Source organism: Centruroides vittatus, unplaced genomic scaffold (genome assembly GCF_030686945.1).
Source record: "Centruroides vittatus isolate TY-2023 unplaced genomic scaffold, ASM3068694v2 contig_1506, whole genome shotgun sequence".
NCBI classification, from domain to species: Eukaryota; Metazoa; Arthropoda; class Arachnida; order Scorpiones; family Buthidae; genus Centruroides; species Centruroides vittatus.
This window is the reverse complement of record NW_027120931.1, coordinates 1,009,714-1,022,603: the sequence shown is the minus strand read 5'-3', so window position 1 is coordinate 1,022,603 and position 12,890 is coordinate 1,009,714. Positions and strand designations below refer to the sequence as shown.

The window sequence follows — 12,890 nt, the reverse complement described above, 5'->3', positions numbered from 1 at the left end:
GCAAGACTAGGAATGAATCGAGAACGCAATGTTCAATCCAGATGGACACTCCACGCTGATTTGAATCTTGCTGCGTTTAATTACGATGCTGATTATGATTACAGTCTTCATCGAAGTGTCGTTATTGAAAAAATGGACAAATTATGCAAATTTTGCCATGCTTTGAAATTCAAAAATGAAACTCCAGGAATGTGCTGCGCAGGTGGAAAAGTGAAATTGCCAGAATTGCATTTACCACCCGAACCATTATCAACGTTGGTATCAGGTGACACAAGCCAGTCGAAACATTTCTTGGCAAACATACGCAAGTACAATTCATGTTTCCAAATGACATCGTTTGGTGCAACAGAAATCATACGTGACAATTACATGCCAACGTTCAAAGTGCAAGGGCAAATTTATCATCGTACTGGATCACTTCTACCACTGCCGGATGCAGATCACAAATTTCTCCAAATTTATTTCATGGGAGCCACTGATGAACAAGTTGATCAACGTTGTCGATTCAATACCGGCACTAATCGAGAAATTGTTGCTGCATTACAAAATTTATTCGATGAACATAACGAATTAGTTCGACTGTTCAGGACGGCCCTCGAGCGAATGCCAGCTGATGATTATGTAGTTGTCATTAGAGCTGACAAAACACCAGCCGGCCAACACGAAAGACAATACAATGCACCAACAATTAATGAAGTGGCGATCGTCATAGTTGGCGAAGAATTTAACTCACGTGATATAGTTCTTCATCGCAGAGATGGTAATGTTCAGCGAGTCTCCGAAACTCATCGCTCATACGATGCATTGCAATATCCAATTTTATTCTGGCAAGGAGAAGATGGATATCATTTCAATATCAAAATGAGAAATCCACAAACAGATAGGGAGACCAATAAGAAAGTCAGTGCCATGAATTACTATTCTTATCGATTGATGATTCGTGAGAACACAGACAATCACATTTTGAAATGTCGGAAATTATTCCATCAATATGTTGTCGATATGTATGCAAAAATCGAGACTGAACGACTTCTTTTCATTCGACTGAATCAAACCAAGCTGCGCTCTGAAGAATATGTTCATTTACGCGATGCAATTGCTACTGATGGCAATCTCAACGAACTGGGAAAAATGGTCATACTGCCAGCTACATTCACAGGAAGCCCACGGCACATGCATGAATACGCACAAGATGCAATGACTTATGTTCGCGCATACGGCCGTCCAGATTTATTCGTAACATTCACATGCAACCCTACGTGGGAAGAAATTAAAGATCTTCTGTTGCCTGGACAATCGTCTTCGGATCGCCATGACATCATTGCACGTGTGTTCAAACAAAAGTTGAAATCTATGACGGATTTCATTGTCAAACATCATGTTTTTGGAGAGACACGCTGTTGGATGTATTCCATTGAATGGCAGAAAAGAGGATTACCTCATGCACACATTTTGATTTGGCTGATCGACAAAATTACACCAGACAAAATTGATGAAGTCATCTCAGCAGAAATACCAGATGTCAACATTGATCCAGGCTTATTCGAAGTCGTTACCAACAACATGATTCATGGTCCATGCGGCGCGATCAACAACAATTCTCCGTGCATGAAGGATGGAAAATGCACGAAACGCTATCCACGAGACTTACACGCCGAAACTATCACTGGAAATGATGGATATCCACAATATCGTCGACGATCAACTGAAGATGGTGGCAAATTCATCACTCTAAAAGTACGCAACAATGACATTGAAGTCGATAATCGTTGGGTTGTGCCGTATTCACCATTACTCTCAAAGACTTTCAAAGCACACATCAATGTCGAGTATTGTAATTCAGTGAAATCGATCAAATATATTTGCAAATATGTCAACAAAGGAAGTGATATGGCAGTTTTTGGAGTGGGAAATGCATCTGCACCAATCAATGAAATCGATCAATATGAATTGGGACGCTACATTAGTAGCAATGAAGCAGTTTGGCGTATTTTCTCCTTTCCAATTCATGAACGTCATCCAACAGTTGTTCATTTGGCAGTACATCTTGAAAATGGACAGCGTGTGTATTTTACAACGGAAAATGTACATGCAAGAGCATTATCGCCACCGAAAACAATGTTAACTGCGTTCTTCTCATTGTGCACGGATGATTTGTTCGCAAAAACGCTACTTTACTCAGAAGTGCCAAAATACTACACATGGAATGCATCAGCGAAAAAGTTTCAACGTCGTAAACAGGGCAAACCAGTTGAAGGACATACGAATTTATATTCGTCCGACGCGTTAGGCCGTCTGTATACAGTTCATCCAAACAATCAAGAATGTTTTTACTTGCGATTACTGTTAGTTAACGTACGTGGACCGAAATCCTTCCAAGAACTGAGAACAGTAAATGGTGAAGTATGTGCGACCTATCGAGAGGCTTGCCAAGAATTAAATCTTCTTGAAAACGATGCACATTGGGACACAACACTCGCTGATGCATCGAACACTGCTCAACCACAGCAAATACGCACGTTATTTGCGATAATATTGACAACGTGTTTCCCATCCAATCCGAAAGATCTTTGGGAAAAATACAAAGATTGCATGAGTGAAGACATCCTACATCGTTTGCGAGCAACGAATCAGAATCCGGACATGCAATTTACACCACATGTGTATAATGAGGCGTTGGTTTCGATCGAGGATAAATGTTTGGCAATCGCTAACAAGGGATTGGGGCAGTTGGGAATGTGTGCACCGAATCGATCTGTAAATGACGCTTATGATCGTGATTTGCAACGTGAAACACACTTCGATGTCGATGATTTGGGTACATTTGTTGAAACGAATCTCCCAAAGTTGGTTTCAGAACAACGTGTTGTATATGACACAATAATGCAAGCAATTACATATCAAAGGGGCGGATTGTACTTCATAGATGCGCCCGGAGGTACAGGTAAAACTTTTCTCATTTCACTAATTTTGGCAACCGTTCGATCACAGAATAAAATTGCACTGGCAATTGCATCATCTGGAATTGCGGCAACACTATTGGATGGTGGTCGAACAGCGCATTCAGCACTGAAATTGCCATTGAATTTGCAAACCACTGAGACGCCAACATGCAATATCACCAAAAATTCCGGAATGGGCAAAGTTCTCCAAATATGTAAACTTATCATATGGGACGAATGCACAATGGCTCACAAAAAAGCATTGGAAGCGCTTGATCGTACACTGAAAGATTTGAGGGGAAATGACCAGCCCTTCGGGGGAGCACTCATTTTATTGTCTGGTGATTTTCGACAAACTCTGCCAGTTATACCACGTTCAACACCCGCCGATGAACTTAATGCATGCCTCAAATCATCTGTTCTATGGCGACATGTAAAGAAATTGACTTTGAAAACCAATATGCGTGTTGAACTACAAAATGATGTATCCGCCGAACGTTTCGCAAAACAATTGCTGGATATTGGGAATGGGAAGATGGCAATAGACAGAACTACACAATGTATCACATTGCCAACAAACTTTTGTAAGATGACATCAACCAAAGACAAATTGATTCAAAAGGTTTTCCCAAATATCGCACGGAATTACAAAAATCATCAGTGGCTCAGTGCACGTGCTATATTAGCAGCTAAGAACAACGATGTCAATGACATCAACTTCAGCATTCAAAACAGAATACCAGGCGAAGCGACAACGTATAACTCCATCGACACTGTTATGAATCAAGACGAAGTTGTCAATTACCCAACAGAATTCTTGAATTCACTAGATTTGCCAGGAATGCCACCGCATATTTTAACATTGAAAATTGGTGTGCCTATCATTCTTCTTCGAAACATCAATCCACCACAACTTTGCAACGGTACAAGACTTTCGGTGAAAAAGATGATGAACAATGTCATCGAAGCTACAATTTTAAATGGGAAATTCAAGGGGAAAGATGTACTGTTGCCACGTATTCCAATGATCCCAACAGATATGCCATTTGAATTTAAACGTTTGCAGTTTCCGGTGCGAATCGCTTTTGCAATGACCATCAACAAAGCACAGGGACAATCGTTGCAAGTGTGTGGGCTAGATTTGGAGAATCCGTGCTTCTCACATGGACAACTGTATGTGGCCAGCTCACGCGTCGGAAAACCTTCTGATTTATTCGTGTACGCACCAGACAGAAAAACAAAAAATATCGTGTATCCACAAGCACTCCAATAAATAAATAGAATTGAAACGACACTTTGAAATGTTTTCCCGATGAAAATTAATAATAATAAGTTTCAGTAAAAATAATAAAATGTAAATTGAATTTTATCATAATGAGTTTGCTTGAATTTCCTTTCTCCTGAAATCGCAGCAACGCGCGACGGGTAAGCTAGTGTGTTATAAATCCATATTCCAGTTCAACAACAGAGCCTATATACAGAAACGTGGGGTACCCATGGGCAGCCCGCTATCAGGCGACCTGTGTGAATTAGTTCTACGTAAACTAGAAGAAACCATCATTCCGCAATACAGCGCTAACATAGTTTTATATAAAAGATATGTGGACGATGTATTTATCATATGGAAAACAAACACGAACATCAGCGATTTTGTAAATCGCACGAACAACAATCCTTATGGGTTGACCCTAAAAATTGACCAAATCTCTAGCAACAATGTCCACTTCTTGGATATAGATGTCAAACTAAATGGAACAGAAATTGAAACTGGTATATACTGTAAACCTGGCTACATCCCATGATTTATTCCAGCAAAATTGGCCTACCCATACACATATAAAATTGCAGCCTTCCGGGCTTTGGTTCGAAGGGCATATACGCACCCTTCCAAGTTGAGAGATACTAAGATGGAGCTAAGGAGGATAGAACGCATCGCGATGGCACATGGATACGAGAAAGGACTAATAGGAAAGCTAGCACGAGCCTATGCCAGACAAGAGATACGCAAAATACACCCGGGGATCTGTTGCAAGAACAAACCAGCCGATATGCAGTAGTCGAGTACAACCGGCGAGTGAAGACCTTACAAAGAAATCGCAACCAAAATGGGTACCAGAGTGGCATACAAAAGGTCACAAGATGTATATAAATTGTTGCGCAACGCCAAAGACAAATTGAACCCTCTTAGAGCACCGGGGGTATACAGCATCCCATTAAGAGATGACAGATTTGGGCAAGAAATGGTATACATCGGCTCCACGAAAAGATCAATCCAACAAAGGGTCAAAGAACACAGGTATGATCTAAGCCATCAACGGTATACCATAGCCTTATCAACCTACGCCACAGATCCAGAAATACACGCTGACCTGGACAACGCCAGATTGATAAACTCAGCATTACAAACGGATGACATCAGGGCCCTAGAAGCACTAGAAATATACAGGGCCGGACTTACTGGAAGGTGCATGAACACTAAAGACGGCAACACTCTGTCACATGCATGGCGTTACGTGTGTGAAGAATACGAGAAAGGCAACGCGTCATAGCGCACGCGTATCGTCAAATTATTTTTGAATATATTTTAAAAGTTCCTCGAGAATTTAATTCAAACATTTTGGAATCCGGCTATAAGTTATTCTTTTGTTCGAATAACCTGAGGCAGTCCTCGGGGAGGACGAAAACGTTCGTTTTGATGATCAAGAAGTACCGGATATTAAGGTTAAACGAAGTGAGTGCGTATGTAATCATACTTGAATATAATCATATGTATAATGAGACATGCCTCTACCAAATAAATGACCAAAACTTCATGCATTTTTACTTACATGCTTCATTGACAAAAATAAAAGTTGGGGTGGTCAAAAACCCCACTGCACTAGTGCCGAAAAAAAAAACTCACTGCACTAACCCAGGGATATTAATGATTAACTGTTATGTAATTTGGTACTAGAGGTAAGTGTTAGGTGCCATCGCTCATTGAATTTAATAATTATAATATTTTTGAAATAAATTTAGAATATTCTGGAAGAAAATAAATATTATAATTATTAAATTTAATAAGAGATGGTTAAATAGAGAAAGCTTACCTCTAGTATTACATTACATTACATAAAATTACTTAATAGTTAATTGTTAATATAGCACTTAATTATTCTGATTAACTCTGACAATCATTTGGTTTATTATTAATATATTGGGCTTTGGGATGTTTACATATCTATTAAAGTGTAAATTTGTCAGATGATTATGTTCTATTAATATTTTGTTTAATATTTAAAATGCATGTAATTATATGTAACTGGATAAAAGGTCCAAGTATTTAACATATTAATTAGCGAGGTTGAGGCTGAGGTTTTAAATGTGAAAATGTGTACATCGGACATTCAGTGTCGCCTTCCTGTAAGCCTAGAAGTTTGACAATGGCATTTGGAATGTCGAGCATGATTCCACTGACTTTCCAAACATCATTGTCAAACTTCTAGGCTTACAGGAAAGCGACGCTAAACGTCCGACGTACACATTTTCGCACTTAAAACTTTGGTCTCAACCTTGCTATTATTATATATAATAATTTTTAATTATAATAACTGTAAAGACAAGGAAAAATGGAAGAAGATTGTTGCAGTTGTTAAGGGCCCAAGAGGCTCAAATAACCATTGAATAATAACTAAGATTTCTAGTATTAAAATATTTTTTCTTTTTAAAAGGCTGGAAACAATCAGAATGTTATGATGCATCATCATCCAATTTTTAATCGCTTTTGGTCTCATTATCATCAATCTTGTCATTGGTATAAACAACATTTACAAATTAAGCATTCACTACGTCGTTGGAATTTTGACAACAAACCTTATAAAGAAGCTTATCATAATAGAAATTTCCATGATGAATCACAAAGTTACTACCATTGCTATGAAGTGCAGCAGCCAGATAAAAGAGAGGACACTGAAACATCTACAGAGGAAGAAAGTTTTGAATTCGAAGTTAGTGAGGAATTGATAAAATTCTTAGAAGAAACTGAGAAGCATCGTCAAAATTTGAGTGAGTGAATAACAACTTTTATGTTGATAATAAATAAAATTTGAATTATTGTTATCTGATTTAATAAAGTGAATGCTTTTATCAAATTCTAGAGCAAAATTTGAATAACTTGGATTAACAATTTTATGATAAACTTATTTTTCTAGAAACTGTGAAGAACAAATCAAAGACAGATAAGAATGCTGGTAAGTTATATTTTAAAAATTATTTAAAAAGTAGAGAGAACATTATGACCTAATTTAATTTCAAGAATAATATTCCTGTTATCAATTTTATTTCTTGATAGCACTGTTGTATAACCAGCCATAAATTCATTTTGGTTTTCCTCATTGGTTAGATGGATGTTATTCCTGAGATTAATTGAATGAATTGAAAATATAAATATTGTATCAGCTTATAAATAAATTTTAAAATTATAATTAATGAATTAAAATACAGTAGAGCATCGTTTATCCGAATCAATTGGGATTGTTCAGATAACCGATTGTGTACGAAAAAATATATTAACCTATCCGATGTTGAAATTTTTCTCCGTTGCGTGTCGCTTCGTGTTGAATTTTCGTCGATTTTAAGCCTAACGAAAATTTTTATAATAATAATCGAGGCTATTGTACCGTTCAAAATTATTTCTTTATTTTGTACAAACAAAATAAATATATTGAAAAATATAAAAACAAAAAGTGATACTTTAGAAGTTAATCTAGTATCAAAAATGTCCGATTCGGCACGACACAGTCCAACTGGAAAGCTTTCGGTTGACCGGCTTTCGGATAAATGATGCTCTACTGTATTAAATTTTAATTCATTAATGAACAAACATGAAGAAATTAGTTATGGGGCAATTCTGAAAATAAATCTGATGATTTTTAATCAAAGTTAATGAGTTTTTTTAACCACTATTTCATTGTTATTTTATTCCTTGTGCTTACTAATTACAGGAATGTATGAATTACTTGAATAATTATTGTAAATACCTATTTGTAATGCTATCTGTTTTCCAAAATTTTTATGAAACATTCCAGAATATACAGTTTAAATTGTATTCTAGAATATTTTAAATTTTTTGTTCTACTCAAACACAAAATAATTTGTTTTGTAAGGTTTGTTATCCTGAAGAAGGTTGGTTAAATAAGGCTGAAAATGTTAGAAATTAAAGCAATTAATTCAATTTTTAAGGTATTTTTGGAGTATTTTACTATTTAGCATTGCATTTCTCAGTAGATTTTCCTATCTAGAAAATTCAAAACTTTCTTGACTTTGTTACTGAAATTGCAATGTGGTGGCAATACGAACACTTGTTATCGTCTTATTTATAGTATTACACAATTTTTTATTATAATTTATTTAAAGTGTCACATTACTTAACTTTTTTAAAATGTTTGACAGGTTTTTATAACTAGCTTTAATTTATGGTCATTTAGAGATACTGTATATAAAATTTTCATTTCATGGAAGGATACAGACTAAAAAATATTGGAAACTGCTTATGTAAAGCATTATTGTAAGCAAAAATATGTAAACATACAATATTTTTAGTGCTGGTTATCAAATATATACTTGTCATCGGATACTGTGAATAATAAAGAACAGAAACATTAAAATCCCCGAGGAGTGTTTGGAACTCGATTAAACAGTGCTCATTTCGACTGGAAAATAACAATTTTGTTTCGTGTTTAAGCAAATATTACACATTAATTCATTATTTATTGTTAAAGTATATTATAAATTAATACTGTTAGTAATTAATTTATTTATATAATCAAGCAAGTATTTTTAAATTTAAATTGCTTAATTAATTAAAAATAATCAGCAATAGAACAACTATAAAATTTTTTGATTTTGATTTGTTTTAGATTATTGTAAATAATGATTTTTATATCACGTTAATAATAAATAACTTCAAAAATATTTTTATTATAGTATCATAGTCTTATTGTTAATAAAATAATTACATTAAAAATGATATCTTTATTTTCAATCAATATTTGAATTTTATTTTTTAATTTTCTAATAAAATATTTTTTTGCAGAAAATCAAGATATTACTGCTGATGATAAGATCTTAAAACCTCGACAACAAGCAATGCAGAGAACAAAACAAATGAAAAAATTATTTGGAAAATCTGCTGCAAAGATTCATGGAATGGAAACTGCAATGCAGTTAACATTTGATAGATACTGTGACTTAAAACAGCCAAAATTATGGCCAAATATTCCATTAAGTTTATGAATTTTGATATTTTTATGGTAATATTTTTAATCCTTAAAATTAAAAACATTCTGTAAAAACAAATTATTTTTATGTAATTGTTCTCTTTGTAAATTTTACTGATTTTAAAAACAGTAAGTGAAACAATCCTCATGAGGATCAATTTCAGTCTTCCAATATAAAGGACACTTAGTGCTTTCAATATTATAGCTTTGACATGAAAAGCTATATTATACATAGCTTTTCATGTTTGTTCATTATTTCTAGAATTGTTTTTAATACAAGCAAACTGATAAGCATTATATAATTATTTAATGTTTCTAACCAAAAATTTAATTAGTTTATAAAAAGAATTTTTACTATATTTATATATAAAATCATAATGTGCAGATGGAAAATAAAATTTAATCATTCTTCTGTACTAACAGTTAAATAAATTTTGTTTTGCATTTTATAAAAAATTATTTAAAAATGTCCTGAAACAAATTGGATTCTGATAACTACTTTGCAATGACAGGAAACTTGAACTTCGAAACATCTTATACAGGTATACCTCGACTTACGTCGGTAATTGGTTCCAGGAGAGGCGACGTAAGTCGAATTTACTTGTCACTAGGCTAACCACAAATTACCATTCCTAGTTCTGTATTTTATTTATAAATGCATTTTTAATAATATATGGTTAATAAGAATCTATTTTAAGCTTGCAAACAAATTTTAGTTTTTAATATAGTATATACTTTACAGAAAAAAAGTAATCTAAATTTACGAATACATGTACAGTACATACGTACGTACATGTAAATATAAGTGTTTACAATTTGGCAATGTTTAAAATACATCGCGGTCTCTTTATTTGTGAATGTGGTTTGCTCTAAGACATTATAAAATATGATTTTTTAAGGTTAAATAACAAATGCTGTTATTAAAATTATTTTGCGATAGTAGAAAATACAGTACAGTAGAGCATTGATTATCCGACTTAATTGGGGACTGGGGTTGGTCGGATAACAGAAAAGTATGAAAAAATACATTATTAGTATAGTGTATTAGGCCTGGTTTAAATACTGGCCTCCCTTTCATGGTCGAGCCAGTGCTGCCAGCTAAAACATGCAAAAATTTAACAAAAATAATATTAAAGTACCAGGCGTGTTTTTAAAGTAAGTACCGTTTTGAAATATAAAAAAAAACAAGCAAACATTTTTAACAAAATTTTTATTTTTGTGAAAGACCATATTTTACACTTTTCTACATAATTCCCATTAATATTGAGACACTTATCGTATTGTGGGACCAGCTTTTGTATTCCATTCTCAAAGAATGTTGCTGCCTGATGAGACAACCACTGCAGAATGGTCGTGATTGTTATGGTGCTGCCCTGCCAGATGCTTCTTCAAATGCAGAAACAAATGATAGTCACTCGGTGCTAGATCGAGACTGTATAGAGGGTGGTCTTTGTTCCCAGCCAAATGATGTGATTAGGTCTTGAGTTTGATTTGCCGTATGTGGACGAGCATTATCGTGGAGCAAAATGACACCCTTGCTCAGTAAGCCCCGCCTTTTGTTTTGTACTGCACGGTGCAGTTTTTTTAAAGTCTCACACGTCTGTTCTCTTTCACTCTACAGTCCACTTTTTTAATCAAATCATCGATAATGACTGAAGGTTGCCCACTTCATTCCTCCTCGTGAATGTTTGTGCGGCCATTACTAAAGGCCCTAACCCATTTTCGTGCCATTCCATCACTCATAACGCTTTCACCATAAACTTCACTGATTTGGCGATGAATTTCAGCCACTTTCGAGCCTTTAGCACTGAGAAAACGAATAACGGCACGCACTTCGCAGTCGGCGGGATTCTCAATGAGCAGCGGCATTTCAGTAACACACAAACAGTAAACACAGTCGACTGGCTCCGTAATGGCGTTTGTGGCTTCCCAACAGATGTAGGTACACAGCGCGCATGCATTAAGTGCCAACTGCAGCGCTCCAGCGGTGTTATATTAAAACGGTACTTTAAAAACAGGCCTCGTAGCCAAGACATAACCGAATATTGTAGTGCCACATCACTAGCAGACATTTGAATTTGCCGACTAGAATGCGGTCGGATAATCGATGCTCTACTGTATTGACAAATTTGTTTATTTACATCGTGGACGTAGATGGCCGTGGATCGTCAGCATCAACAGCTGATTGATGATTTTATATTCTTATTTATTGTACAGTAACATGATTTTATATGCTCTTGATGCTTCTGTAGTGATGATATGACTTCAATATTTGTGGCAAACGGATTTAAAGTTGAATAAAATGACTTAAATGACTTGATTTTTTTTTCCCATATACTTTTTTGATGAGGGACATAAGTCAAGGTATACCTGTATTCTACCTTCTGTAACAGTTCATTAATAAAACATGTGTGCTATACTAGTTATTGTCCATTGGAATACATTTTTTAATAATTCACATATTATAAAATTAAAGCCATCATTTCATGTAAAAAATATAACAATTTGTTTAGGTCATTTAATAATAAAAAAACTTAGCAATGACTATTATTATCTTCAACATTTTTTTTGTTTTATTTTTACTTATATTACATATTTGTTGAGTATTTCCTGGTGTGCATTTACCATCAGAAATACTGGTTTGTTTTTAAATTTATGCACAAAGCACTGATGTACTGTATTGTGATTGAAAAACTGATGACAAAATTATAGAATAATACATGTATCGAGAACAATCTTGACCTTTATTGGAAATTGCTGAAAAATGTGTTATTTACTGAATTGTATAGTGAATTCCATCAAATGGACTTGTCTGTATTATTTTTCTACATATCCTTTCAAGAACCTGAAATGCTGGATTGCAGATGCCCCTTATCTTCAGACAAGCCAGACTTACAAGCTTTTGCTTATCTGAAAGACAATAACATCACAGTTTGGATTTGTGGTGTTACTATACTTTTGTAACAGGAGGCATGATGGCTGTCTACTACCTTGTCATAATACTGTATAAGTAAAGTTCTTCCCGGCATCTTTTACCGTCGATGGTGTAACATGTCCACAAATTTTCACTTTTCCAAGCACCTTTTCGGATTTTCACATGCATAGGGATTTGTTGCCACCACTACTGTTGAGAGAAGTATGTTGTGATTACAGGAAAAACACATTGGAACTTTTCTATTGTTTCTCACCGGAATAAACATGACACTAATTATAGTAAAAAGATAATTTAAAATATTTATAGGATGTTACAACAATTATTTACCTTTGCTGGTAATCCATTTCCACCGTTTTTTCAACAAATTGCTCAAGTCACACAGTGTGAACGTGCATCTCAATGTATATTACTTGGACCTCAAATGTGTACTGCTTGCCGTAAAAGTTTAATGTTTGAACTTACACCTCAATCTCTAATATTATTATTTACTTGAAACTAGATCTGTCAATTAGTAAGTACCTGTACACTTGTAATTGATGTGTGCTATCTTGTTTTACACATAGCTTGACAAAATTTCATTGTATAGTTGCTTATTGGGTTTGGGTTCGGTCAACTGTGTGTGTTTATCTTAGAATTTTGGAAGTTGTGTCTATAAGTTTATGGCTGTTTCTATAAAATGGCAAAAAGTTTAACTAAATTATAAACATTTTAGAATATAAAATTCTTGTATTACATTATGAAATATAAAAGTAATAA

The 12,890-nt window shown here is 34.6% G+C and overlaps 1 protein-coding gene and 1 long non-coding RNA gene across 2 annotated transcripts in view; one reads left to right on the top strand and one right to left on the bottom strand.

Moving 5' to 3' along the window:
• LOC136968700 (gem-associated protein 8-like) overlaps positions 1 to 9,278 on the top strand; it is a 28,699-nt gene extending 19,421 nt beyond the window's left edge. The window contains exons 2-4 of the mRNA XM_067262709.1: positions 6,653 to 6,986; positions 7,133 to 7,171; positions 9,016 to 9,278. Of these exons, the coding sequence (XP_067118810.1) occupies positions 6,653 to 6,986; positions 7,133 to 7,171; positions 9,016 to 9,215 (573 nt within the window). The 3' untranslated portion in view covers positions 9,216 to 9,278. The remainder of the gene's footprint in view (positions 1 to 6,652; positions 6,987 to 7,132; positions 7,172 to 9,015) is intronic.
• A 2,468-nt stretch (positions 9,279 to 11,746) lies between these two features.
• Positions 11,747 to 12,850, bottom strand: LOC136968692 (uncharacterized). Its single transcript, XR_010879692.1, has 2 exons — positions 12,462 to 12,850; positions 11,747 to 12,403 (listed from the first exon to the last, which is right to left on the bottom strand). It is a non-coding gene; the product is annotated as an uncharacterized lncRNA (long non-coding RNA).
• Positions 12,851 to 12,890: the final 40 nt, after the last annotated feature.